The following is a 27972-nucleotide window of genomic DNA, read 5'->3' on the forward strand; positions in this document are numbered from 1 at the left end:
ACAGGTCTTCCCTCCTTAACTAACCCCTTTGGGAAGCTGCCACAGACAAACCAAAGTGTGTCTTCTTGGTGTTTATGAATATAGTCAATTCATAATTAAAATTGACTGCCACACAAACTCCAAAAAGAACAGAGTATTCTGAAGTGGTTCTCACTCCAGCCTTTGAAAGCACTGTGAGGGAAGAGGTGCTAACCCTTAACTATATTTAATATGTTTTTCAAGTTTTAATTTCTTTCTCACAGGGACCACCGTTTCAGTGCTGTGGGGAAAACCTTTGCTCACCAGAAGCAGAAAAATGTTTCTGGTCCTGTGACATGGTGTTCTCTTTTGTTTCCCTATGCTTTGATTCTTAAGTTCAAACGCTGCCTCATTCACAAACTTATCAGTCTTGGCCTCCCAGGGAAGGACATGAGCTGTCTCTGTGCAGTCTCTAAACTCTGGCGTCCTGAATGTGTGGACATTCAGGCAAGTATGGAGTCATGCTCGTTCTGCATCTCAGGGAAGGGAAGCCCAAGTTTTGTTCTGTTACATTCCTAGAGGCCTCGGGCTAGGCTAGGTAAACAGAGCCATCAGGAACAGCTCTTAAGTCATTCTCCCTGAGCCTTGGAGAGGCTGTGACTGGCTGTGAGGTCCAGGGTTAAATGAGCTAAAACTTGGCTTGCAAAGGAGCCAGGAATGTCTCTGCTAAACTCCTTAAGGGTCTCCAGAGAAGGCCAGGCAGGTTGAATAGACATCTCAAGGATTCTTGGACAGAACCCCCTCTCTAAGATGTTATGAACCCTGCACCATAGAAGAATGTGAGACTCAGCAATCTTGAGTCTAACTGGCTCTCACAGTGTCCAGCTGTGTGACACTGAGCTCCATCAGGTCCATCCTCCTCACCCCCAGCTTCCCCCATCTCCCCTGCCTGCTGCACTTCAGTTTCCACAACTGTAGAATCCCAGTTTTGAACCTGATATTCTCAAATTCTAGGAAGGAGAATTGGACTCTTCTCTGCAACCAGGTTACAAAAGATCATGCTTTTCAAGCACAGTAGTCAGATTTCTAATCTGTTCATCTCCTAAGTGCTCCAGCATCTTTGTTCACAACAATCATGGCTCTTGCCTCATGCTTCGGAGCATGCTGTGGTGACCATGACATCACTTGTTTTAATGTCTTTGACTTAAGACTTTGTGTTTTATTTCCTCTCTTAGTTATGGAAATGGTATGCTTTTGCAAAATCACATCTATATCCTATCTGCATATCTCTTTGAGCACTGAAAGTATTTAGAGAACATAAAAGAAATATCGGTCATAAGTGTCATCTTTCGGGGCTTACCACTAGTTGCTTTTTGAGTGTAAGATTTTTTGGTGGTTTGTTTGTTTGTTTGTTTGTTTAGTTGGTTTTGAGAAGCCTGTTGTCTGAGCTGTTAGCCCCAGGAATCTGTATGCAGCACTGAGTCTTTGGTCTCTCCCTCATTCTCCCTGTGTGTGTGCACACTGGGCCTGCTCACAGGTTTACTCCTAAAGTTGCCATAAATGGGACCAGAGACATCAAATCTTAGTACTCAGATGCTGAAAAGTATTCTTGGCTCCACCAGCCCAGACTCAAGGAAGAAGGCTCATGCATCTGCCTTTGCTCCTGATGGAGATGGGACGTTCTTGGCAAAAGCAGAATGAGACAGCATTGTTCTCACAGTTCCTATGATCATGGAATCTATTCGATGTTATCTCAAAGGCCATCACACTAAAGCTGGGAAAGGATGGGAGGGGGCAGAAATGGCAGACACAGTCTATGATCATCTGTGTACATCTACAGGTATTCCATTTGATAACAACCATTCACCATAAAAATCACGAGCCAACACTAAGATCTGGAAGTAGTCCAGACAGTCAGATAAGCAAAATTTTGATACATTTTAGGCTGAAAGGCAGAAGAGTTCACATGTTATGGATTAAAACAATTTGACAGAGTCAACTCTTGTTGAGCCATAGTAGTAGAAACAGTGAACATAATCCCAGTCAATTATACACTCTAAGCATTTCTAAATCCCCAAATTAACTTAGCCATTTTATAATGTAATATGTGGTTTTACTCTAAAAAATAGGAGTCTTTGGGTCTGGTTAATCTTAGTATACAGCTTTCTTTTCTTTCTGTCTTTGCAATATTTTTGTAATAAAGTTTAAAATTAAAAATAGGGTTTTTGTCCCTCTGTGTTTAATTTAGGTTTTTAGTGTAATGAATTTTTGTCCTCTGAGAGAATTCTGCTTTAAAGTAAGGTAAATCTGTCGGGTACTGAATGAGAATAAATAAATAGGTCTTTGAAATGTGTTTTCTGGGAAAATAGACAATTAAAAAAAAAACTTTATGGTCAAAAATAAAGTTGCCTGTGTTTGAAGAGAAAACACACATGGGTGTCACCCAGTCTTATTAATGCCTTGCCCTATAATGAAATCTGAGGAAAGGGCATGACCACTCTACAGCTCTGCATCCTCATGCTGATGGGGAACACGTGTGTGATGATGGTATGTGAGGATGATCTGATTCTAGGAGCACACGTGGGAAGGTACTCTACTTGGCAACTAGGATGCTCTGATCTGGAATCTACCGCTCCTGACTGGAGACCATGTACCACTTCTTTATGTATCTGCCTTGAAAGCTCGTGGTCTTCTTTGTATCAATGTGCTATGATAGCATGGCACACTGTTGAGAAGCATAAGAAAATAACTCACATGAAGAACATTGAGGGGAGATGTTGATGAGGCTGATGGATCTGTACATAGGATACATACATACAAGTTTTCCTTTGTCCAGAACCCACAGTTGCTAAGTTCACTGCTGTGGTGGTGGTGGTCATGGTGGTGTGGCAGCGGTGGCAGTGGGTATTTTCTATTTAAATTGTTAAAAGCGTGTCTTCAACGTTTTATTTGATTGATCTCACAACAATTCTAAAAAGTTTCTTAGGTATTACCTTGGTCTTCAGAAGGCTCATCTCAGGTCTGTGTAGACAACATAGACAAAGCTGAACTTCAGATCTTCTCAGGCTAGAAGTATAAATGACAAACTAAGGAGGCAAGTTCCAAATGGGTGAAACTTTCATAAGTCTGTGGGGTCACTAGAGCTCCCTGTTGGGCCAACCTCTTTTTCTAAGTGTCCAGGCATGCCACTGACAGGCAAGTCTTCACTCCCACTGAAGAGCGGAGATGTGGTGAAGGTCACCTTCATTTTAAAGGAGCAGCAAGTCTGAATCCACAGAATCATGACCAAGCCAAGATTCAGGCACCAGTGGCTAAGAAATCTTTCTCCCAATCATACCAGTGAGGCAACCTCATCAAATAGGCTGCTTGGGCTGAAACCTCATATTGGAGAGCAAGCAAGAATGGGAAAGTGAGGTGCTGGGTTTACCTTCAAGGGCTCTACACTCCATAAGCACAGAGGCATGAGAACTCTAGGGGAAGTGTCCGTGGTCCAGGTCACAGTGGCTGAGAGATGGAACCACTGCATCTTTTAACCTGCACACATGCTTTCAGAGGTCCCAAATGTCTCCTCCCCTGTGCTGAGTAGACCGTGAAGTGAGGGAACCATGTTCTCGTGAACCCAGACTTCCCCTCTCCATATGACTCAGAACTCCAAATTCCCTGTCCAAATGGTAGAGTCCACACAGCTTCTCCCCAAGTCCACTCTCCAGAGAAGCCCCACTCTGTCTAATGCAGAGCTCTAGGCCTAAGAGGTGGTCATAGGTTGGCGGGGTGGTGGTCAGAACTTGCCCATGGGTCCTGGCATATCCACACATGCATTAGAGTCCTTCCCAGTGGGAACCTCTTCTGTACTCTTGCAGGCTTACTAACGCTGGGACTGAAGGAAAGCCCAAGAGGACTGCTAGAGGTGAGTTAGGACCACATGTCCCACATACCCTGCTCTGCCTTCTATTCGGAAACTCTCTCTTACAGACACTCAGTACCACGTTCCCTTGTTATAACCCCCACTTCATTTGTCAAATAAATGATTTTCACTGGTGTCTACTCTTTTGCAAAAATAGTTATTCAATGAATGCTGACCACTGGTGACAGTGTCTCGGACATTCATTTCAGAAATTCTACACTTTGGTGTTCCTTGAATAGTATGTCTAAATGGTTGTCTCTTTCCTCTGCCTTTGCAGAAAAACAAGTTCTTCGGTGCTGTGGGACCATTTTGCTTATTTCAGTCTGATGCAGTCCACCTCCTCAGTGGCAGGCATCCCTGTGGTCCTGAGGTCCAGGTCAGCGCTGGCTTTGCTCCCACTGGGAGAGGCCCTCCACTGGAGCCTCAGGATCCTCTTGAGGTACTTACAGGTGTTGTTCCTGACCGTCACGAAGCACAGCGTGTTGATCATGCTGTTGCTCATGGCGATGCACTCCACTACATAGAAGGCAGTGAGGTAGTGCTTCTCCTTCACAAACACGGAGGGGAAGAAGTCACGCACGATAGTGAAGCCGTAGAAGGGCGCCCAGCATAGCACATAGGCCGAGAGGACACACACAAGCCCTAGAACGGTCCTGCGGCGGCAGCGCAGCCTCCGGCGGATCTGCTCTGTCTGGAAGCCGGGCACTGCCTTGAACCAGAGCTCCTGGGACACCCTAGCATAGCACAGGGTCATGACGACCACAGGGCCCACAAACTCGAGGCCGAAGACGAAGAGGAAGTAGGATTTATAGTAGAGCTGCTGGTCCACTGGCCAGATCTGGCCACAGAAGATCTTCTCCTGGCTCTCCACGATGACCAGCACGGTCTCCGTGGTGAAGTAGGCGGCTGGGATGGCGATGAGGATGGACACGGACCACACCAGGAAGATGAGGCCCGCCGCTGTTTGACACTTCATTCGGGGTCTCAGAGGGTGCACTATGGCCAGGTACCTGGGCAAGAAGAGAAGAGGAGTCAACGCGGAAGGAGCCCGCCTGTGATACTGGGTGTTACCCGAGGGACACGCGCGGGACTAGGGCTCTGCAGCAAACCTCAGCTCCACCTCTAACTTCTCATCTCCGCTTTCTCTCTGCCCAAGTAGCTGGGTGGTTTAAAGATTAAATGTGATAATGAATACACTATTCCTAGCTAAGTTTTAAACCTGTCATGTACTGGGGGAAATTACTGTTAAATTAGTAATTATAGTTCCCACAGGTCTCTGGCCAGGCAGCGTTCCATCAGTTCTCCTAAGGCCTGTAAGGTTCAAAGTTAAATAGGCCTGACAACTCCAACTTGAATTGGTTTGATAGGAAAAATCACCCTTTCCAACCAAAGCATGGGCCAAGGTTTTGTTTTTATTCCAGGTTTTAGAAAGCATTGTTCTGCACGCAAAGAGGAAAAGTGTATTTACCTCATTTTCCACCTGGAAAGATTCAGGCTGTTGAAAGATGAGGGGCTTTCTCAAGGTTATAGGACACAAGACCCTTGGCAGAAAATGTTTAGACCCCAGCTCACAGGGCTGATGTGAAAATCAATTAGTGTATACAGGACTTTTTTTTTTTTTCAACCACAAAGCATCAGGCAGTAAAAGATGCTGCTTTTGTTCGCTCCCAAAGAGCCTACACTGTTACCACAGTGGTCCAGGAAGCAGAGAGCACTTTATGAGGCTGTGAGTCACCCGGGTGGTATGATGGCACCCTTCCCAGAGTGCACGTTTATGCGGAGAGCTCTGGCTTCCTGGAAGGCTTTGCAAAGCTTGCAGGGTTGGGAGAAGGATGGGAGTGGAGTGGGAAGGACCGGCCAGCACGGGAACAAACTCTTTTGTGTCCACAGCTGACTCCAGGCAGAGTCGCTGGCAATGTGACAGGGCCCTGAAGGAGAGCCAGGCCGATTCTGTGCCCTTTGTAGACAACCCTTTCAGGTCATCTTTCTCGGGACTTTGATCTGAAGAAAGGTCCCTTCTTGTGATTTTCTGACTGAATTTCACAAGTAATCATCCCACAGTGGGCGAACCAGGAGGAACCTGGAGTCTGAAGAAGCTGGATAGGGCATGTTTACCCTCTGGATACCCCAGATAGATAGCTGCTGCAGGGCACCAGCATGCATACCTGGAACTTCAGGCAACTTCTTAGTGCTGGAAAACTGGAACAGGATTATGTGCATTGTTGGCATTGTGCATACATGGACCCTTCATAGCAACCATCATGCTGGCTGGAGTGTGGCTCAGTGGTAATTTGTCTCGTCTCATATGCAGAGGCTCTGGGTTCACATCACCCCAACATACACACACACACACACACACACACACACACACACACACATACACACACATGCTATCTCTTAGTTACTAAGTTGTGATTAAAATACTACGACAAAAACATCTTAAGAAAGGAAGGGCTTATTTTGCCTCACAGTTTGAGGCTATAATCCATCCATCATGGCAGGGAAGTCATGGCAGGGGCTTGAAGCAGCTGGCCACATCATATCTACAACCAGTAGAGTGATGAATGCCAGTGCTCAAATTGTGTTAGCCATATTACACAGTCGATCCTCACCCAGGCAATGATCCCACCCAGTTAACACTGTTGTCACTGATACACGAACCAACAGGCAAAGTGCAGAACACTGTTCTGGAGAGTTCCATCAGCCTTGGCTCTGGCACTCCATATTAGTCTGAAGTTTACAACAGCAAGCCCATACATTCATTTAGGTAATCTCAACCCTACCAAAGGTATAAAAGAACAAAGATGCCCATTTGATGGAAAGGCCAGCGGAAGCATGAAGAAGTGGAATGAGTTCTCAAAGCTGTACAGCTTCTTGACCCACATCTTTCCACCAAACCCATGTTCTCTCTAATACACCTCCCTTCCCAGCAGGATGGGGCATGCTCCCTTCTCCCTGACCTTCACCAGATCTCAGCAACCATCTCTTTCCTCTACCACAGACTCGTTTTCTCCCTACACCATTCCTTGAGGCAGTCAGACTATTGGCAGCTTCCTTTCTCTCTCTATGAGCATGGCTTTACTTGCTCTGTGTCCACTGCTGCAGCGCATTAGGTTCAGATCCTCTCAGAGACAACGGTTCCTAGAGAACAACAAATAAAGGCTACCAGGGTGCCGTGGAGGTATGATAACCATGGACCGGGTGTTTCAGTTGGGACTCCATGCCTATCCCCATCCAAGGTCACATGAGAACGGTGGTTGAAGAACCTACCAGGCTGGCCATGGCATGGTAACAGACCCCAGGGATGAACTTGTTGGGGGCATCTGTGCTTTCAGAGCCGGGACAACGTGACTCAACACCAGTGGACACACACCTCGGCTGGTTTCCTCAGCACTGCAGGCCAGGGGAAGAGGAGGCTCCCAGCATTTCCTAAGCAGCAGACCAGAATGTTACAGACACCTCAAGCAGTGTGGCGGTTTCCACATCAAAGAGGAGGCCCAGAGGCCAAGCCCAAGGGCTGGGGTGGGGGTGGGGACTTCTTGCAGGATCTTGCCAATGCCTTCCTCCAGGTTATTGTTGTCTGGTAGAGTTTTAGATCTTCTGAAATTTGATCCCATCCTTTTTGATCACTATTCTGAAGAGTCAGTCCCTGGTTCACACGCTTCCCCTAGACTCTGCCGTCTCTGGAGGGATCCCACCTCCTGGCTTCCTCAAACACTGCTCTGGTCTCTTAGAAGACCTTTTGGGGATCATTTGTTGACGACCATGTTGAAGTCTACCTCCTGCACCACCTCTTCAGCCCACTGCACACTGCCCTTCTCCAAGCCTCACTGTAAACATAACCTTGGCTTTTATTAAACAGCTCTGCCGGCATTAGTCCCTTGCCTTAATTGATCCTTGTCTGTACCTTTTCTCACGTTTACCGTCTGTGAGTGTGGGGCGAGTTTTAAAAACTTTAATAGAACTTTACCCTGTCCATGGTTTGGTACTGGGTGAACAGAAACTTTCATTGTCAAAAAGACCGTTTGGGGAAAGGGACAAAGATGTGTTTACTTAGCCTGAGACTGAGATGCAGTGTGGGGCTAAGCAATCAAATGCTGGAAATGCAGTAAGAGAGTCAGGGCTGAACTTTGCAGGAGGTGAGGCTCAGCTAGGCATGTTGCTTTTGACAGGACATTTCATTCCAGTCTACAGCTTACAAGGTTCAGAATATGTATCAGTGATTTCAGAAAGAAACCAGTTATGTTCAAGAAGATTTGGTGGGCTACAGCCTCACTCACCCCCATTAAGCCACAAAGCCTTCTCTCTGTTCCTGGAACCATGGAGTCTGTTCCTGCCTCGAGGCTTTTGTGCTTACAAATCCTGTTATCCGAGGCACTGTCTCTCAACCCTCACAAAGTGAACCTTCCAGTCACTCTTGGGCCATCGGAGCGTCAACTCAGAGACACCTCTCCTGACTCGTCTACACTGTCTCTCCCACTCCATCATTCTTGATGTTTCTGTTGGTGTGTTTCTCTGTTAGTTGTTGTTGTTGTTGTTGTTGTTGTTAGGTTTGGGTTTGTTTGTTTGTTTCTCACTTCTGAACTCACCTTCCATAGTTCTTTGCCTGACAGAGAGCTCTCTTCATCCCTTGGGTATAGCTTCATCAGGAGTGAGATACTTTACTCTGTTTGCCACCGCATCCCCAGCCTTTGGAATAGTATCTGGCACCGAACAGTTATTCTACAGGACACTCTTTTTGCAAGAATGCACGTATGCATGAGTGAATAAAAGTTAGGATGGATCTGGCAGGGGGCAGCTGGGCAGAACCAAGAGACACTATAAGCAGAAGATCAAAAGCAGAGGAAGACTAAGACCATCCAGCCAAGTGAGCCTTCACGGGAACAAGTGTGACCAGGACAATTGATCAAATGCTCTAGAACAGAGACTGGCCAGGGTGAGAGGAACTTTCCAGCCTTGAGGCCTAGAAGGACAGTGAAAGCAAGAAGAGAGACACTAAATCTATGCTGCTAGCAGATAAGCTGTTCCGAGGGGCCATGCTTGGGGGCCCAGTTCCTAGCCTTAGACTGTGATTTGTACATCATAAAACAACCCTCAGTTAGCTGGAAACCCTCCAGCTTATTCAGTTTTGCTGTCACGTGGTCTTTTTAATATTAACTTAAGAACCATGCTATTCTGTCCAAGCATGGCAGCACAAGCCTATAATCCAAGCATTCTGATGCATGAGGCAGAAGGAATTTTGAGTTCAAAGCCATCCTGAGCTTTACAGTGAGACCCAGTCTCAAAATTACCAAGACAGAAAAAGAAAATACCTTGCATTGCAGATATGATTGCATTCCATCTTCAAAGCAACTGAGGACATGAGACTCTCTTACTGTCCTCAAAGCCTGAGGCAGGAAGAAGGCAGATAACCAGTAAGCAGGGGGAAGCCCCACAGTGAGGGAGGGCACCAGCAGGATCAAATCAAGCACACACTAACTATCCTGCAGAAATTTCATTCAACAAAATAAAGGCATTCTAACAGCGAGGTGTCTATTTGTTATACAGAGGTTAAAAGCTAAGAAAATGGAACCTGAAAAATTGCTGTGTTTTGAATAGCTCACAGGGAAAAAATTAATGACTACTGAACCACAAAACTGAAATTAGATCACAGCAACATAGTAAAACAAAAACCATCTGGGGCAAAGATTACAAAAACTAAAGGTACTGGGGTAGTGAGTCCCCTAAAGTCACCTAAAACTAAGGAAGGCCAGCACCTGGGGTTTTCTCCCACACCTGTGTGCAAATGTCCCATCAGAAGCCCACTCCAAGCACCAACAGCTCTCCCCAGAGCAGAGCATGACCTGATTCACCTTTCTTAGTGTGTCTAGTTTGCACTGTGCAGAGAGATAGATACCATGTTTCAAAGCATCGGAGTTTGGTGTGAAAATTGGATATGTGCTTGAGCTGTCTTGAGGATATTGGTCTTATATCATGGTTCATCAATATCCCTGTTAATAGCTCCTCAGTATTCCTCAGTTTATCCTGGCTTCTTTCCCCCACAGCCGTTAGCCCTCTCCATGGTGAATGGCTCTCACAGAGAAGCAGGACTCTGTCACAGCAGGCTCCTACCTATCCTGCTTCTAGTACCCATGAGCATCTTCTGGGTAAAGCTGTGTCACTGATGTGAAAGTCCAGGCAATGACCCTGTATGTTTTGTCCTGTTCCTGTGCTAAGAGACAAGGCAGCATTTCCATTTTCAAGGAATGACAGAGGCAAAGTTGCAGGAGCCTGTCCTGGGCAGCCCTGAAAGTCACGTGGGAAACAAATAGCATGGCCGACACTATCCTCTGCTAGGTTTCTTTGGATTTCTTGCTTAAGTGGGCAACTGCCCCAAGGTTAGTGACTTATATCAAGGACCTCAACATCCCTGTTATGGGTGACAGAACAGGGGCCCATCAGCTGCTGACTCTCTGACATCCTCTGGGGAAAGGAGGCAGGGGCTCTGCCCCTCAGTGGTCTTAAAGCCAGGCTCTTTTGTGTCCCTTTCCTTAGAAAGCAACCTTTCAGGGGCCTTCCCACCCCCATCTGTACTGCCAGAAAACTTGCTCCATTGCTCTGACTTTGGGCCCAGGTCAAACACCCCAGAGCCCTGGGGCCTTGGAACAAGGAGAGCCTGTGCTGCAGGCTCTCTGGATGAAGAGGATGGCAAGCTCTTTCAAGGTACATGGAAGCCTGATTAGCCCCTCAGGGTAGCTGTCCATAGACCATAACAAGGTGCTTTGTACTTAGAGTTAAATGCACCAACAAGCTTGCAAAGACTCCCTGATCACGGTGATCCTGGTTCCTTAGCACAAGTTCATACCAAGTGAAACATCCAAGAATAAGAAAGACCTGCAGAGGCTGCTCCCACTGACTTCACTCCCCATCTCCAGAGAAGGTCTTGTACTGTTGCATGATGGGTGTGACGTGAGGTGGGATCCAGACAACCCTAACAAAAGTAAGCAACCACACGCTCTCTTTCTGACCCTCCAACGTTTTTATTCAAAACAACTCTCCCAATCTTATTTAAAAACCAGTTAGAGCCGGGATATCACAGTTTAATAGAGGAGGCCTAGATGAGATGTTCATGCAAGAAGTAATTCCTTATATCTCAGCCCCTCCCCTCAACACTTCCTCCTACCTGTCTAAGCTGTGATCAGGTATATCTAGAAGAACATCCACAGACTGTGATCAAAGACTTTCCTGTTGTCCAACTCAGGCCTCAGCTACCTCCAGCCCTGATAAGGCTAGGTGTTCAGTCAGTGAGCTTTTGAGTCCCCATAGGTCCCATCTATGGGGAATACAGATGCATGTCATCACCATGCAACTACAGGAAAGAAAGGGACAAAGCCAACCTCCCCCCCTTCTGTGTCCATCTTTGTGGCACTCACCTGTCCACGGCAATGGCCAGGAGGGCATTAGTGGAGACGTAGAGGGAGACAGTTCGCAGGTAGTTGACAGAGGCACACAGGACATGGCCATGCTCCCAGGAGAGCTGGCGTACCACATAGTAGTCCATCTCAAAGGGGCAGCACACAATGGCCACCAGGAAGTCCGAGATGGCCAGGTTGGCAATAAGCAGGTTGGTGAGATTGCGTAGCTTTTTGTAGCGGGCCAGGGTAATGATGAAGATGAAGTTGCCGATGCCACACACCAGCATGATACCCACCAAAGCCATGCCAATGACAATCTTGGCAGCAAAGAAAGTCTGAGAATTGGTCACATCCTCCTCTTCATCCAAGGGCGTGTCATAGTCGCCATAGCTGAAAGTGAATGGAGAGGAAGCAGTTTGGGCTCCGTGGGCATCAAGTGCAGAAAGGAAGCTGGTGGAAATGTCCGTGGTATTCTTCTCACCCACAGCCCCCACGGTGGTCTCCATCCAGGCAGGTGCTGCCATGAACACCAGGGGGCGCTGTATCAGAGCAGCGGCTCCAAGGTTCTTGATCCTTCCTAGGTGAGTCAGATCTTCCTGACCAGCATGTGAGGGACACAGTCTCTGAGTTCCATTTTAAACCTTTGAAAGACATACACACGGTTGGCTGCATGTTGGAGTGAGCCTGGGTGAGTTTAAAATCATCCCAAAACCTATGCAGATCCATTAGCCACCTGCTCACCATACACTCAGCTAATGTAATGGATGGAAGAAAGGGGCCAGTGAGAGAACACAAGAGAGGGGAAACCACATTTCCACTCAGCTGGGGAAGGCTGGGGGGACTGCGGAGACAGACTCTAACTCCATTTATTTCCACTCCAATGGAGACCGAAAAACGGTGCTCTTCCTCCAAGACCAAAGCTGTGAGTGTGGGAAGGTGGAACTAGAGGAGGCCTGCTCCAAACCCCAGTCCCTGTCTGACAGCCTGAACTCTATCCCTGTGGAACAGTCCCATTCTGCAGTGACAACAGCTGCTTCCCACATCTGGAAAGAAAGGACATATCATGAGGGGCTGCAAAACACAGCTGCAGAATCACAGAGCCCTGAACATGGAACCCTCCACAGAGAACTGAACGTGGAAGCCTGTCCACAGAACCATCCAGCAGCCACTTCTCACCACGACTCCTGTGCACATGTCAAATTCTGCTGTGACTCTATAAGGTTGGCACATTATGTGCCAAGGCTTGTCCTAGGCAGTGGTCACAGGGGCACAATCACAGGCTGTCACTTAACCTAGAGGGTTAGAAAGGAGACCTGGGGCAAAATCCCTGGGTGAGTGGTGTGTCCTCCAGTTAATAGCTTAAACACGCAGGGTTTTAACATCCTCCAGGCAGATCAATACTGTCTATAAAGCTCAGAGCTGTTGGAGAGGCAGTGTTACATCCCAGAACCACAGGAGTCAGTGTACTCAGGCCTCTAGACCATCTCTAAGGAAGGGAGGGGACCCGCTTCCCACAGAGCAGGGCAGGGAGATAGGATCTGTCAGTAGGGAGTCTCTTCCCTCCCTGCTGACTTTTCTCTTACACCCCTCCCAAGACATGAAGACATCAGACCAGAGAACTGGAGATGGGAGAGGATTAGGGTCTGCAAAGCACACTAAATGTCAGAAGGGAAGAAGATAGACAAAACTGAGATCCTAGAAAAGGGAGAAAGTAAGTTTTCCCCAAGACGATACCCCCAGGAATCCTGTTGTCCAGGAGTAAGAGGACAGGTTACGGTCCCTCCACACCCCTGGAGGCTCATCCCACCTGCTTCATCTCGCGCTCTTCAGTGGGTTTTGCCCTTCTCTCTTGCCCAGCTCAGCCCCCAGCTCTGCCCCTACAGATAAGAGGGGGAACCCAGAGCCGAGAGGCCGGGGACCCAGCTGGGAGCCCAGGCATATCCCTCCCAGGGATACCCTATAAGCATGCTGCCATCACTGCTCCAAGTCAGAATTTAAAGAAAGGGTCCAGAATCTCCTAAGAGGGAGGTAGACGGTTGGAGGACTTGTCCCACGCTCTTTTCTGGAACTGTCCTCGGCTCTGTGGAGAAGCCCACTACCCAACTGTCCTCTGCTGCTGGGACTTCAGTCCTGAGAGACCCTCTCCTGCTTCACCTAAGGCTGTGAATCGGGGGCAGTCTGGGCTCCGTCCACTCCCTATGCGTGGTTCTCTGAGCTTCTCCGGGACCGTCGGTACCTGTGAATCAGGGCGAAGACCGGTCTCTCCTCAGAAGCTCTGCATCAAGGGAAAGGAGCCCTTCTGTCTTCTGAGGGTCTTTCCAGGCTCGGGTGGCAGCTGGGTTCCTGCTACCTCGGCGGACTCACAGAGCAGCGGCTGAGGCCAGCCAGCCCCGCCCACGGCGCACTGGCCCCGCCCCGAGCCGATGTTCCCGCCCACAGTCAGAGATTCCTCCCCCCCCCCCCCCCCCGCCACTGTTCCCGGAGCGTGCTCACCTTCCCGTCCCCTCTGTCCTCACCCCTCACTCACTACCCCCCACCCTGGAGATGCCTGAGCTCCGAGATGAGCCCCTGAGTCGACTGGAGTTGAACCTGCTGAAGTGTCTGGATGCAGAGGGGGTGGCTCCGTGGGTCGCCTGAGCGCCAACTCACGCGGAGAGCAGGTTATGCTTGCCTTGAGCACAGAGCACCTCGGGCTCACCTGTCTGGCCCATTGCCGCCCAAGTGGGCAGGCTGGTCACGGGAGCTTGGCGCCTTCAAAGGACAGAGAATCTCTTGCCCAGGTACTCTGCCTGAGCACCCGGGGCGGCTGAGACCTCACCTCTGGGTTCTTCTCCGCAGCCCTCAGCTGAGCTGCCTCCCCCCAGTAATAGGCTCTAAGGGGAAGCCTCCGCCCATGCCTGTTCAGAATGACCCGGTCTCCAAATGTTGAATATGAACCACTCCACAGCCAGCAATCCTATCTAAAATAAAAGACTGCAAAAACGAAAGCAGGAATTTAGGTATCTGTACACCAATATCCACAGCAGCACTATTCACTGTTAGCAAAGGGCAGAAGCAACCCAAATGTCCATCAACTGATATAAGAAAAACAAAGGAGCATGCGCATGCCTTTGAATACTACTAAACTTTCAACAGGAGTGAACTGCAACAGGTACAACCCTCCTGTGCACTGGCGGAGGTGTAAAATGGTGTGACAGCTATGGGAAACAGTATGATGTTTCCTCAGAAAAGAATTACAGACTTTCCTTAGTATCCAGCATTTCAACTCCTAGGTATTAACTTAAAATCAAATAAACGCAGGGTCTCAAAGAGATGTTTCCATACCCTGTTTATAGCAGTGGGCAGCACACTGAAGACGCCTCTGTTAATTCTTTTCCTTGTTGCTGTAGCCAACACTGAATACAAACAGCATGACAAAGCAAGGGTCAGTGTGGCTCAGGATCTAAGAAGGGCACAGTCACCACAGCAGGGAAGGCAGGGCAGGGCGCCTGGGTGGGTTGCACCTGCAGCTGGGAAGCAGAAGGAGACCCAATGCGCTTTCTCCTTCTCTTTCAGCTCGGGTCCTCGGCCTATGGGACGGTGATACCCACATTCAAGGCTGGTCTGCCCTCCCCAGTTAAGCTTTTCTGAAAATACCCTCACAGACACGCCCATGTTTGTCTCTTAGATAATTCTAAATTCTATCAGGATAATAATCAAGAGTAACTCCCAGAAGACCACCCCTTGTCAACTTGACACCCAAATGTATCACTTCAAAATGATAATATTCCAGGCTTGCTCCTCAAAGGCTCGTGGCCCTCTCCCGAAACGCAATGCACTCACTCCAGCTCCAGAAGTCCTCATCATCTTTAATAGCCCCAGTTCTGTCCAAAGTCTCTTCTAAGACTCGGGCAATCCCTTTATTGGGAGCTCCTGTTTTTGCTTTTAAGTTGTGTATTTCTAAGTTACATTGGCGTAGGACACACATATCCATTCCCAAAGAGAAGAACAGGATGACAGTAAAGAAAGACAGGATAAAGCAAGAATAAAACTCGGAAGAGCAAACACCAAACTTTGTAGACTCATATCTGGCATCTGGGACTAATATGACAGCATGTGGCTACCAACGGGCAGAGGCAGTGTGATGGCTATTCTTGGTTGTCAACTCCCCTACATCTGGAATGAACTAAAAACTGGTCTCTGGACACACCTGTGAAGGATGTTAAGTTAACTGGATAATTTAGCTAGGGAGACCCACCTTAAATCCAGATCAGTTGAGGTGGAAAGACCCATGCCATTCCTGGTGTCACAATCTGTGTTAGTCAGGGTTCTCTAGAGCAGCGCTTCTCAAGCTTTCTGATGCTGCAACTCTTTAATACAGTTCCTCACGTTGTGATGACGCCCAATCATAAAAGTATTTGTGTTTCTACCACATAGCTGTAGTTTTGTTATTTGTTATTTGTAATTTTCGAAGACAGGAGTTTGGCAAAGGGGTCGAGACCCACAGGTTGAGAACAACTGCTCTAGAGGCCTGGAACTTATAAAATGAATCTCTCTATCCATATGGGGAGGAGATATTTTTAGAGTGGCTTCCAGGCTGTGGTCCAGCTAATCCAACAATGGCTGTCTCCCAAAAGAAAGTCCAAGAATCCAGTTCAGTCCATGAGACTGGATGTCTCAGCTGGTCTTCAGTATATGCTAGAGTCCTGAAGGAGTAGGCTCTAATCCAGTGAAGCTAGAGCAAGGGTGAATAAGGAAAGGGTAAAAACCTCTTTCTTCCTTTTCCTTTATATAGGCTGTCATGAGGAAGTGTGGCCCAGATTTAGCGTGGGTCTTCTGACTTCAAATGGCCCGTACTTAAAGTGAGTCTTCCTACCTCAAGTGATCTGGAATTAAGGCTGATCTTCCTAGCTCAAGTGACCCAGTTAACTAAAAATCCCTCACAGGTGTGCCCAGAAACTTAGGTTTTTAGTTAACTCCAGATGTAAGCAGGTTGACAAACATCAGCCCTACTTATCCAGTTCTGCCCCCTGTAATATATGTAGCCTCTCTTGGTCCAGCTCCAACTCCATCCCAAAGCTTTTCTCAGTGACAGTTTATGGTCCTGGAATTGCCAGCATCCTGGAGTCTTTACTGAAACTTGAACTTGGCATTCATAGCTGCATGCAGTGGCCTCTCAAGAGAATCCAATGTAGCCACATGTTGCCTGGGCCCCAGTGGTTTCTGAGGCTTTCATGGAAGCCTCCATGTCCTGGCATGCCTGTAAAGCCAGCACCAAGTAGGTGACATAGCCAAGCCCTGCTGCCTGCTCCAGATGTAGTGTGACTGCACTGAACAGCAGCTACAATGGTTTCTGTGCACATTAGCTGCCAATCCTGAAAGAGCACTTCCCTAGACAGCTGGTGTGGCCTTTTCAGTTCAGGCTCTCTTCTTTCAAGTGAATTAACATCTTCCGAAGTTTGAGGCTTTGATGGGTGGGGTCTTGTCTTGGGGCACCTTTCCTATTGTCCTAGCACAAAGCACAAGGACTATGCTAATCTCTAACAATTGCATACACTTTTACTGCATCCTCCTGTTGTGGAATATTAGTTGAAGATATATTTGTTTATGCTATGGAACATTTGTTTAATGATGCAAAGATGTGTTGCATTCTTTTATGCTGCATTTGTTTAACTCTGTGAAACTGTGTTACTTTGCCTGTCTAAAACACCTGATTGGTTTAATAAAGAGCTGAATGGCCAATAGTGAGGCAGAAGAAAGGATAGGTGGGGCTGGCCTGAAGAGAGAATAAATAGGAGGAGAAATCTGGGAAGTAAGATGAAGGAGCAAGAAAAAGAGAAGGAGAAGAGAACATCAGGGGTCAGCCACCCACTTACTCAGCAACAGAGTAAGAAAGAAAGAAAGGTACATAGAATAGAGAAAGATGAAAGCCCAGAAGCAAAGGGTAGATGGGCTAATTTAAGCAAAGCTGGCAAGAAACAAGCCAAGCTAAGGCTGGGGTTTCATAAGTAAGAATGTCTCCATGTGTGATTATTAGGGGCTGGATGGTGGGCCTCCCAAAGAGCCAAAAGAGTAAAAAACAAATCAACTATACCCTTGTCTGTGACTTTAATCTCTGCTCTCTTTATATATACAGTTCTAAGCAAGAGACATCAGCAGTAACCAGGCCATAGCCCAAATGCTGTGCTGTCTTCAAAATTCTGCTGCCAAAGAAATTAGCTCCTTGCTTATGAATTTAGCCTCATTCAAGTTCCCAGGGTATGGGCAGAATGTAGCATGAACCGCCCACAGGCCATTTCCTCAGAGTGTTTGTTCTCTACTGAAACCTCACAATCCGGGCCTCTACTGTTCCTATTTCTGTTAGCATGCAGGGCTCCCACACTCCCACCAGAATAACCCAGTAAGCTCTGTTTACAGCATTCTAGAGCTTCTCTAGCTCACAGATCCAAACTCTTCTAAATTCTTCTCACAAGACCAATTCAAGGCATAGGATCCAACAGCAACACCTCCCACTTCTTAGTGCCAGTTTTCAATCCAAGCACCCATGGAGAGAAGAAAGAAGAACAAAATGTGATATAGATGACTACACAAAGAAATGCATAATGGAGTAGTACTCAGCCTTAGAAAAGGAGAGTCTGGCATATGCTTAGCATGGACATAACCTTATATCCATTAGCACATCATGCTAAGTGAAAGAAGTCAGGCCCCAAAAGGCAAAGACTGTAGGACTCCACTTACATGAGCTACTAGGAGGAGTCAAACTCACAGAGGGAGAAATAGAATGATGGAGACATAAGCTTGGAGAAGTTGGGGAATGGGGTATGTTATGGCTGGAAATGAAATGTCCTCCCCTACTCCAAAAAGAGAAATCTGGGGAAAGCTTGGCAGCAGCCTTGTTACTATGGAAACAAGGTGTGGTCTTTAAGAGGTGTAGCCTGCTTATAAGAAGTTAGGATCCTGGGTGTGTGCTTGGGGTAGATTTAGGGATCCCACGACTCTTCTCTCGTTTCCTAGCTGTCATGAATGAGCAGCTTTGCTTGACCAAGTGCTCCCCATGATGTTTTGCCTTCACCACAGGCCCAACACAGAAGAGCCAGCTGGGCTCTGGTTGAAACTTGAGAAATAGTGAGCCATGGCAATTTTTTCTTTTTAAAGTCAATTAGTGACAGTGACAGAAAGCTGACTAATGCAGGGTGTTGTTGCTGGATGGGCGCAGAATCTTAATTTCACAAAATGAGTTCTGAAGGTGAGTGGCGGTAAATGGGAATATAGCAGTGAGAATTGCTTAATATCTGGTTAACTTAAAATGATTCTAACAGTAAGTGTGTGCTCCCACAATTTGAGTTTTTGAAGACGTGATCTCTCCCTGGTGGTCCTGGAACTCACTATGTAGGCCAGGCTAACATCAAACTCACAGAGATCTGCCTGCCCACCCCCTCAAGTGCTGAGATTAAAGATGTGTCACCAGACCTGGGTCTCTCTCTCTCTCTCTCTCTCTCTCTCTCTCTCTCTGCCCCCCTCTCATATTTACACATTTTTAAATCTTCATTTATTTATTTTATTTTATGTTTGTGTGTGTACCTGAATATATGTATTTCAGCAGGTGCCTACAGAGGCCAGAAGGGGATTTATGGATGATTATGAACCACTGATGTGGGTGCTGGGAATTGAACCCATGTCTTCTGCAAAAGCAGCCAGTGCTCTTAACTGCCAAACTATCTCTCCAGTCCCAAATGATTCGCTCACTTTGTTGTACTTTTTTAAAAATGTGTGTGTGTGTGTGTGTGTGTGTGTGTGTGTGTGTGTGTGTGTGACTATGTAATATTAATGTCTGGCCTGAAACATCATAGGTAGATCAGGCAGGTTTCAAACTCACAGAGATTCCTCCTGCCTCTGCCTCCTGAGTGCTGGGATTAAAGATGTGTGCCACCATGTCCTGCAATTTTCCCATACTTTTTTAACAGGGAGTGGAGGGAATGAATTACTGACGCATCTATGACTTCATATCTTGAAAACATCACTGTGTGAAATCATTTGGTCACAAAGCCTCACAAACACTATATCATTCCACGTATGTGAGGAAGACCAGAGGATCAGGAAGCACAGTGGTGGAGAAGAGAGAATGATGATATAGTTGAGCGGGTTTAGACTTTCTGCTTGATAGGATGAAAGGTCCTGGAGATGAACAGTGACGGTGGTTGAACATTGTCCACTTATTTAATGCACTTAAGACAGCAAACTATATTCTGACAAGGTTTTGAAAGTGCTTCTCCTGTGGACTTGGTCAGACCCGGTTAGCAAGCCCTCCCCCACAGTCCAGTGCTGGCCTATCATTGGCCTCCCCTGTCTGCCGAGCCAGCTCTGTTTGTCTCCATCCGCTGGGCTCGCCCTTCTCTCCGCTGTCCCTGGCTCCAGGGCCCGGCCTGAGTTCCTCCTGTCTGGCAAACGTACTAAATCTAAATCAGCTCCTTTTGTGCTTTCATCAGATTGGCGCTCAGCACAGCCTCGTCCAGAGCTGGCTCAGAGCTCATCCTGCCTCCTCTTCCAATTACCTCTCTAGAAGGCGAGCCAGAGAGGCTTGAGTGCCTCCCTAAGCCCACTCAGCAGGTTCTTTGGACTGCCCCCCTCTTCCCTGCTCCCTGAGCCTTGCTGGAGGGGGTGTGAAAGGAGATGCAGCCGGACAGAAGCCCTGACATGCAAAGAATGGAAATGCTGTCATTAATCTCGCTCCCTTGATATCGTCCCAAGCAAATTCTTCAAGGGACTCTTGGAAGGTGGAGAAACTATCCCTACATTTATATGGAAGAATAAACAGAAAATAGCAAGCAAAAAAAAAAAATTTTTTTAAAGGAAGTGCAACAGAAGAAATTTGTCTTGTTAATATCAGACTGCTATGGCTGTTTAAGCAGCAGTGGAGTGACCATGAGCTTGAACACGGGGCTCAGCACATTCGTGTGCGCGAAGCTGAAGTCCCACTACAGTCAACGTGGTGGAATAACTTTTTGCTTGGACCAGTAAAGGAGAAAGGAGAACGGCAGGGGCGGAGTCCTCACACAGACCCTGCCTCTGCCTCCAGCCCTCCTGGTTCAGCCTTGTGGTTAAAGGAGGACAGGGGATGCTGTTTGGTGGCCTCTAGTGTAGAGCGGGGAAAAGAAAGTTCTCTCTTGGTAGAGATCTGCAGCCCGCCGCAGGACATCTTGGGGGAGTAGCACAGAGAGCACCCCAAACATTTTTAGGAAGATGTGTGGACAGGTGGAGTGGATAGACGGTTAGAGACGTCTCTCTCAGTCTCAGGTTTGAGGGGCTGATTGTCTGTACCAGTTAGCTGGAGGCAGCTGTGTCCCCGCAGGCTGGAGAACATGATAGAGCTGGAGACAGCTGAGAAGGCCTCAGATCCTCCGCTGTGGCATCTGCGCCTAGAAGGCAGTACTCAGAGGTGAGGTTTGGTGACCCACATGTACTGCCTTCATGTAGACAGTTCACGCTTACACTTCCTTCTGAGAAGAGACAGTGAAAGAAATACTCATACATAACCCTACAACGGATAATAAAACGACAGGGGAAAAAACAGTATCGTTCAAAATCACACGACTGCAGTTTCCTAGGGCGATCCTAAGGAAATGCCACAAACAACAGAAATCTAACCTTAGTTCTGCAGGCTAAAGTCCCCAAAGCAAGTCAGGGGTCTCAGTCATGCTCCCTGAGACTGAGCCCTTTCTGGCTTTCCTGTGGTGGTCGTTCCTTCCTCATGGTAACCTGTGGCTTGCTGCTGTCACCTGGCCCCCTGGATCAAGACCCACCATTCATCTCCACCTCACTGTCAGATCCCAAAGAAACCCAGGACAATGGCTGTGGTGACTATTAGCATACCAGCTGGGACAAAGGCTCCCAGGCTCACCCAGAACCTGTGGCTCCTCTCAGCTCTTCTCACCCGCTCCCACCCCTAAACCTCTCCAGCCTGTGGGTTCTGCTTCCTTTCCCCCAGCTTCTGATTCCTGTATAACCCTGACATCTTGGCTGTATGCTCTCTTGGCACCCCGTCTCTACAGACCCCTCTCTTAGTTCTCTCTCTCTCTCTCTCTCTCTCTCTCTCTCTCTCTCTCTCTGCCTCTGTGTGTGTGTGTGTGTCTGTCTGTCTGTCTGTCTCTCCTCCTCCTCCTCTCAAGGCCCGCTTCAGTGTGCTGGCCATGTCCAGTCTCCTACTTTCTTTCCCTGCTCTGGACTCTTCCAGATGCCTCTGACTGCTGTCTCCCTCATATCTACGATAAAATCTTTCTCCTCAACCATACCTTGGAACAATCATATTCTCATTTCATTCACTAATCATCTAGGCAAATGCTTGAGTTCTCAAGCTTCCGTTCACAGGTCCTGGCCTGAAATTTCAACAGATTGTCTGGGAGAGAACAACACGACTGAATGAAAAATAAAAAAAATAAACAAAAAGGAAAGGAAAAGGAAAATGAGACTGCTCCTAGATATGGTGGAGGAGAAAGTTTACTGTAGACACATGGGAGAGCATAGTCAGAGGCAGGGACAGGGACATCTGGAAGAGTCCAGAGTGGACATGTCCAGACTGAGCTGTACCATGTGCAGAGGGGAGAGAGGGAAACCAGGTGCCGCATCCAGGGGCCCAAAGGTACAAAGACAGTGGGAACCAAAATGTCTGGATTATACAGGGAAGGGGGAAGGAATGGAGTGTGCAATCAGGAGGGCCCTGTAACAGGTAGGGACTGAGGGATGATGGGAGAACCTTGCGGCCAGGTCCACTTCTATATAGGCATCTCTGCCACTTGTCCAGTGTTCGAAACCTAACAACAACCGTAACAAGGGGTACACATGGCAAGTGACTCTACAGTTGTTGGATGCTGTATAGGACAGTGGCCAGATGGCAGAGCGAGTAAACGGAGTGAGGTGGCGGCTACGGGGCCTTTGTGGTACAGGCCATGGCCCTTTTCCGGATGGTAGCCACTGAGAGGAGATTTTTGGCTTGTAACAGTTTATCCAGTTGTGCCCTTGTGAAGGGGCCCTTTTCTAAACACGCAGTGTATCTCAGTACCAAGGAAATGATGCTGTAAAGTCGTGATCAACATGGAAAGCAGTCATGGTACAATACTAAATGGAAAACCTCAGGCTATAAAAGCACAATGCAATTTGGGTCTTCTGGGGAGAGGCTTACACACAGCCTACACCTACAGCAGGAGGTATCTGGGGGGCAGAGGCAAGCTGCCCACACTCAGGTCAAAAGAGAGAAACTGCGGATGTTTTCCTTTCAGATTCCTCCATTCCTATGGTGTTTTAATGAACTCGTGTTCCTGGGCGGTGGCTTAAATTTCATAAATGAGTAAATAAAAAGACAACAAAAGGGAAAACAGCATTCCATTTCAGAGAGGCAAAGTGTTTACTATGCAGTAACAACGAAGAGGTGATAGCCCAAAGGAGAAGTGGATACATTTTTTTCCCCATTAAAATTTAAACACTTGCCAGGCAGTAGTGGCGCATGCCTTTAATGCCAGCACTCAGAGTCAGAGACAGATGGATTTCTGTGAGTTGGAGGCCAGCCTGGTCTACAAGGCAAGTAAGTTCCAGGACAGCCAGGGCTATTACACAAAGAAACTGTGTGTCTCAAAAAAAGCCAACAAACAAACAAACAAACAAAGAAAATTTAAACACATGAAGAATATAGTAAACAGAGGCAAGATCCTTAGACTATGCAATGGTATTACATTTTAATAAAGGAAATACTAGTACCATAAAAGAAAAATAGGCAATTGAAAAAAAAAACGCAAATGTTTAATAATAATAAAAAAAAAAAAAAGCTTATCCTCGCCCATCTGGACCAGAGACGGCAGGCAGACACTGCAGTCTCCACACCCTGCCCCCACACCCATTTGCCCAAGGCTCCAGCCACTTCCTGAGACTCAGAGACCAACCCCCAGCTCCCATCTGGACCAGAGGTGAGTGCCTAGGGTTACAGTCAGAGGCAACTGCCCCTGGGTCCCACCACTGGACATAGGCCATCCCGGGAGGACCTGACCAACTTGGCCCCAGTTTCCAGCAAATCGGCGGGCCCTGCAGGAAGACTCCCCTTTTCCAAGACTGCAGGCAGACCCTGCAGTCTCCACACCCTGCCTCCACACCCATCTGTCAGAGACCCCAGCCACTTCTTGAGAATCAGAGACCAGCCCCCAGCTTCCATCCTGCCCTGGAACTCCCATCTGGACCAGAGACCAGAGGAACTCCCATCTGGACAAGAGGAGCTCCCATCTGGACAAAATAAGGAAACCCCAGGGACTTCTCCAGACTCAGAGTCGAGCCCCCCAGCTCCTATCCGGGCAGCACTCTCACCTGGACCAGAGCTCCCATCTGGCCCAGAGCTTCCATCTGGACCAGAGAGAGGCTCCCAAAATCTGTCAGCTTTCTCTGGACCAAGTACACTGATAAGACCAAGAATGAACCCATGAGGAGATGGGCAGACGTCAAGGCAGAAGAACATACAACAAAATAAAGAACAATACAGCATCACCAGAACCTAGCCCTTCTCCAACAGCTAGACCTGAACATCATGGAATGGAAGAAGAAGAAGAAAACAACCTTATAAGTAACATCATGAAGAGGCTAGAGCCTTATATAGAAGAAATCAAAAATAAAGTAGAGGAACAGACAAACAAAAAATGGGAAGAATGCTATAAAAAAAAAAAAAAAAAACTAGAGGAAAGGACAATTAAAGCAGAAGAAAACAATAAGTCCTTGAAAGAAAATCATGAAAAAGCAAGGGAGGCAGTCCAAGACCTGAAGAGGGAAATAGAAAAAATGAAGAAGACACTAGCAGAAGGAATGCTGGAAACAGAAAATCTGAGTAAACAGAAACTTCAGAGGCAAGTATAACCAACAGAATGCAAGAGATGGAAGAGAGGATCTCTGGTGTTGAAAATATGGTAGAAGAAATAGATTCATCAGTGAAAGAAAACACTAAAACCAACAAAGTCATGACCCAAAATGTCCAAGAAATTTGGGACACCGTGGAAAGACCAAACCTACGAATAATAGGGATAGAGGAAGGAGAAGAATACCAACTCAAAGGCACAGAAAATATATTTAACAAGATCATAGAAGAAAACTTTCCCAGCTTAAAGAAGGAAATGCCTATGAAGATACAAGAAGCCTATAGAACACCAAACAGACTAGACCCAAAAAAAAAGTCCCCTCGCCACATAATAGTTAAACAACTAAATGTATAGAATAAAGGAAGAATATTAAGGGCAGCAAAGGAAAAAGGCCAAGTGACTTATAAAGGAAAACCCATCAGAAAAACATCCGATTACTCAATGGAGACTTTGAAAGTCAGAAGGACCTGGACAGATATATTGCAGACACTAAGAGACCATGGAAGCCAGCCTAGACTAATATACCCAGCAAAACTTTCAATCATCATAGATGGAGTGAACAAGACCTTCCAAGACAAAACCAGATTTAAACAATACTTATCCACAAACCCAGCCCTACAGAAAGCACTACAAGGAAAATTCCAACCTAAGGAAGGCAGATACACCCATGAAAACACAGGTAATAGATAACACCACAGCAGTAAACCCCAAAGAAGAGAAGTACACACACACTACCACCAAAATATAAAAATAATAACAGTAACGAACAATCACTGGTCATTAATATCCCTTAATATCAATGGACTTAATTCACCTATAAAAAGACACAGACTAACAGAATGGATACAAAAAAAGGACCCACGTTTCTGCTGCATACAAGAAACACACCTCAAATTCAAAGACAGACACCTCCTAAGAATAAAAGGCTGGGAAAAGATTTCCAATCAAATGGTCTTAAGAAGCAAGCTAGTGTAGCCATCCTAATATCCAGCAAAATAGACTTCAAACTAAAATCAATCAAAAGAGATGATGAAGGACATTACATACTCATCGCAGGAAAGATCCACCAAGATGAAGTCTCAATTCTGAACATTTATGCCCCAAACACAAGGGCACCCACATATGTAAGTGAAACATTACTAAAGCTTAAACACATACAAAACCCCACACATTAATAGTGGGAGACTTCAACACCCCACTTTCATCTCTGGACAGATCGGCCAAATTGAAACTTAACAGGGACATAATGGACTTAACTGATGTTATGGATCAAATGGAATTAATCGATATCTACAGAACATTCCACCCAAACAAAAAAGAATATACCTTCTTCTCAGCACCCCATGGAACCTTCTCTAAAATCGACTACATAGTTGGCCACAAAGCAAATCTCAACAGATACAAAACAATTGGAATAACCTCCTGTGTTCTATCAGACAACCATGGTTTAAAGTTAGATTTCAACAACAGAAAAAACTACAGAAATCCTACAATCTCGTGGAAACTGAATAATACTCAACTGAATCACCAATGGGTTAAAGAAGAAATAAAGAAAGAAATTAAAGACTTCCTAGAGATCAGTGAAAATGAATACACCACATACCCAAACTTTTGGGATATTATGAAAGCAGTGCTAAGAGGGAAATTCATAGCACTGAATGTCCACATAAAGAAGCTGGAGAAATCTCACACTAGAGACTTGACAGCACACTTGAAAGCCCTTGAACAGGAAGAAGCAAAGTCTCCCAGGAGGAACAGAAGCCAGGAAAATTATCAAATTGAGAGCTGAAATCAATAAAATAGAAATAAAGAGAACAATACAAAGGATTAATGAAACAAAGAGTTGGTTCTTTGAGAAGATCAACAAGATAGACAAGCCCTTATCCAAACTAACCAAAAGACAGAGAGAGAGCATCCAAATTAACAAAATCAGAAATGAAAAGGGGGACCTAACAACAGACAATGAGGAAATCCAGATTATCATCAGGTCATACTTCAAAAACCTCTACTCCACAAAACTGGAAAATCTAAAAGAAATGGATAATTTTCTGGATAGGTACCACATACCTAAGTTAAATCAAGACCAGATAAACCATTTAAATAGTCCAATAACCCCTAAGGAAATAGAATCAGTCATTAAAACTCTCCCAACCAAAAAAAAGTCCTGCAGAATTCTACCAGATCTTCAAAGAAGACTTAATACCAATACTCTTTAAATTGTTCCACACAATAGAAGCAGAAGGTATATTGCCAAACTCCTTCTATGGGGCTACAATTACCCTGATTCCTAAACCAAACAAAGATGCAACAAAGAAAGAGAACTACAGACCGATCTCCCTCATGAACATTGATGCAAAAATACTCAATAAAATTCTGGCAAACAGACTCCAAGAACACATCAAAACAATTATCCACCATGATCAAGTAGGCTTCATCCCAGGGATGCAAGGTTGGTTCAACATACAAAAGTCCGTCAATACAATACACCATATAAACAAACTCAAGGAAAAAAAAACCACATGATAATCTCACTAGATGCAGAAAAGGCATTTGACAAAATCCAACACCCCTTCATGATAAAGGTCTTGGAGTGACAGGAATACAGGGAACATACCTAAACATAATAAAGGCAATGTACAGCAAGCCAACAGCCAACATCAAATTAAATGGAGAGAAACTCAAAGCAATACCACTAAAATCAGGAACAAGGCAAGGCTGTCCCCTCTCCCCATACTTATTCAATATAGTACTTGAAGTTCTAGCCAGAGCTATAAGACAACATAAAGAGATTAAGGGGATACAAATTGGAAAGGAAGAAGTCAAGCTCTCCCTATTTGCAGATGACATGATAGTATACATGAGTGACCCCAAAAATTCAACCAAGGAACTGATACAGCTAATTAAAAACCTTCAGCAACAAAGCAGGATACAAGACCAACTCAAAAAAATCAGTAGTCCTCCTATATACAATAGACAAATAGGCTGAGAAGGAAATAGAGACACATCACCCTTTACAATAGCCACAAATGATATAAAATACCTTGGGGTTACGCTAACTAAGCATGTGAAGGACCTATATGACAAGAACTTTAAGTCCCTGAAAAAAGAAATTGAAGAAGATGTCAGAAAATGGAAAGAGCTCCCATGCTCATGGATAGGCAGGATTAACATAGTAAAAATGGCGATCTTACCAAAAGCAATCTACAGATTCAACACAATCCCCATCAAATTACCAACACAATTCTTCACAGATCTGGAAAGAATAATACTCAACTTCATACGGAAAAACAAAAAACCCAGGATAGCCAAAAGAATCCTGTACAATAAAACAGCCTCTGGAGGCATCACAATCCCCGACATTAAGCTCTACTATAGAGCTACCATAATAAAAACAGCTTGGTACTGGCATAAAAACCGACATGTGGACCAATGGAATCGAATTGAAGATGCTGACATTAACCAGCACATCTATGAACATATAATTTTTGACAAAGAAGCCAAAAATGTACAATGGAAAAAAGAAAGCATCTTCAACAAATGGTGCTGGCATAACTGGATGTCAATGTGTAGAAGGCTGCAAATAGATCCATATCTGTCACCATGCACAAAACTTAAGTCCAAGTGGATCAAAGACCTTAACATAAATCCAGTTACTCTGAACCTGATAGAAGAGAAAGTAGGAAGTACTCTTGAATGCATTGGCACCAGAGATCACTTTCTAAATATAGCACAGACACTGAGAGAAACAATCAATCAATGGGACCTCTTGAAACTGAGAAGCTTTTTAGAGCAAAGGACATGGTTAACAAGACAAAGCGGCAGCCTACAGAATGGGAAAAGGTCTTCACCAACC

At 46.1% G+C, this 27972-nt stretch overlaps 1 protein-coding gene across 1 annotated transcript; it reads right to left on the bottom strand.

Annotated features, from left to right (window-relative positions):
* Positions 1–3292: 3292 nt before the first annotated feature.
* Positions 3293–11762, bottom strand: Prokr1 (prokineticin receptor 1). The gene is made up of 2 exons (XM_036182792.1): positions 11275–11762; positions 3293–4872 (listed from the first exon to the last, which is right to left on the bottom strand). Exons 1-2 carry the CDS (start codon positions 11760–11762, stop codon positions 4176–4178), a joined length of 1185 nt encoding a protein of 394 aa, XP_036038685.1. The 3' UTR covers positions 3293–4175.
* Positions 11763–27972: the final 16210 nt, after the last annotated feature.

The sequence above is a fragment of the Onychomys torridus genome, chromosome 3 (genome assembly GCF_903995425.1).
Source record: "Onychomys torridus chromosome 3, mOncTor1.1, whole genome shotgun sequence".
In the NCBI taxonomy this organism is placed as follows: domain Eukaryota; kingdom Metazoa; phylum Chordata; class Mammalia; order Rodentia; family Cricetidae; genus Onychomys; species Onychomys torridus.

Bases quoted from the DNA above. Each gene is read 5' to 3' on its own strand.
- Prokr1 (XM_036182792.1), bottom strand. From the start codon at position 11,762: ATGGAGACCACCGTGGGGGCTGTGGGTGAGAAGAATACCACGGACATT. The intron at 4,873-11,274 runs GTGAGTGCCACA...CTTCTTGCCCAG, and splicing joins CTGGCCATTGCCGTGGACAG to GTACCTGGCCATAGTGCACC.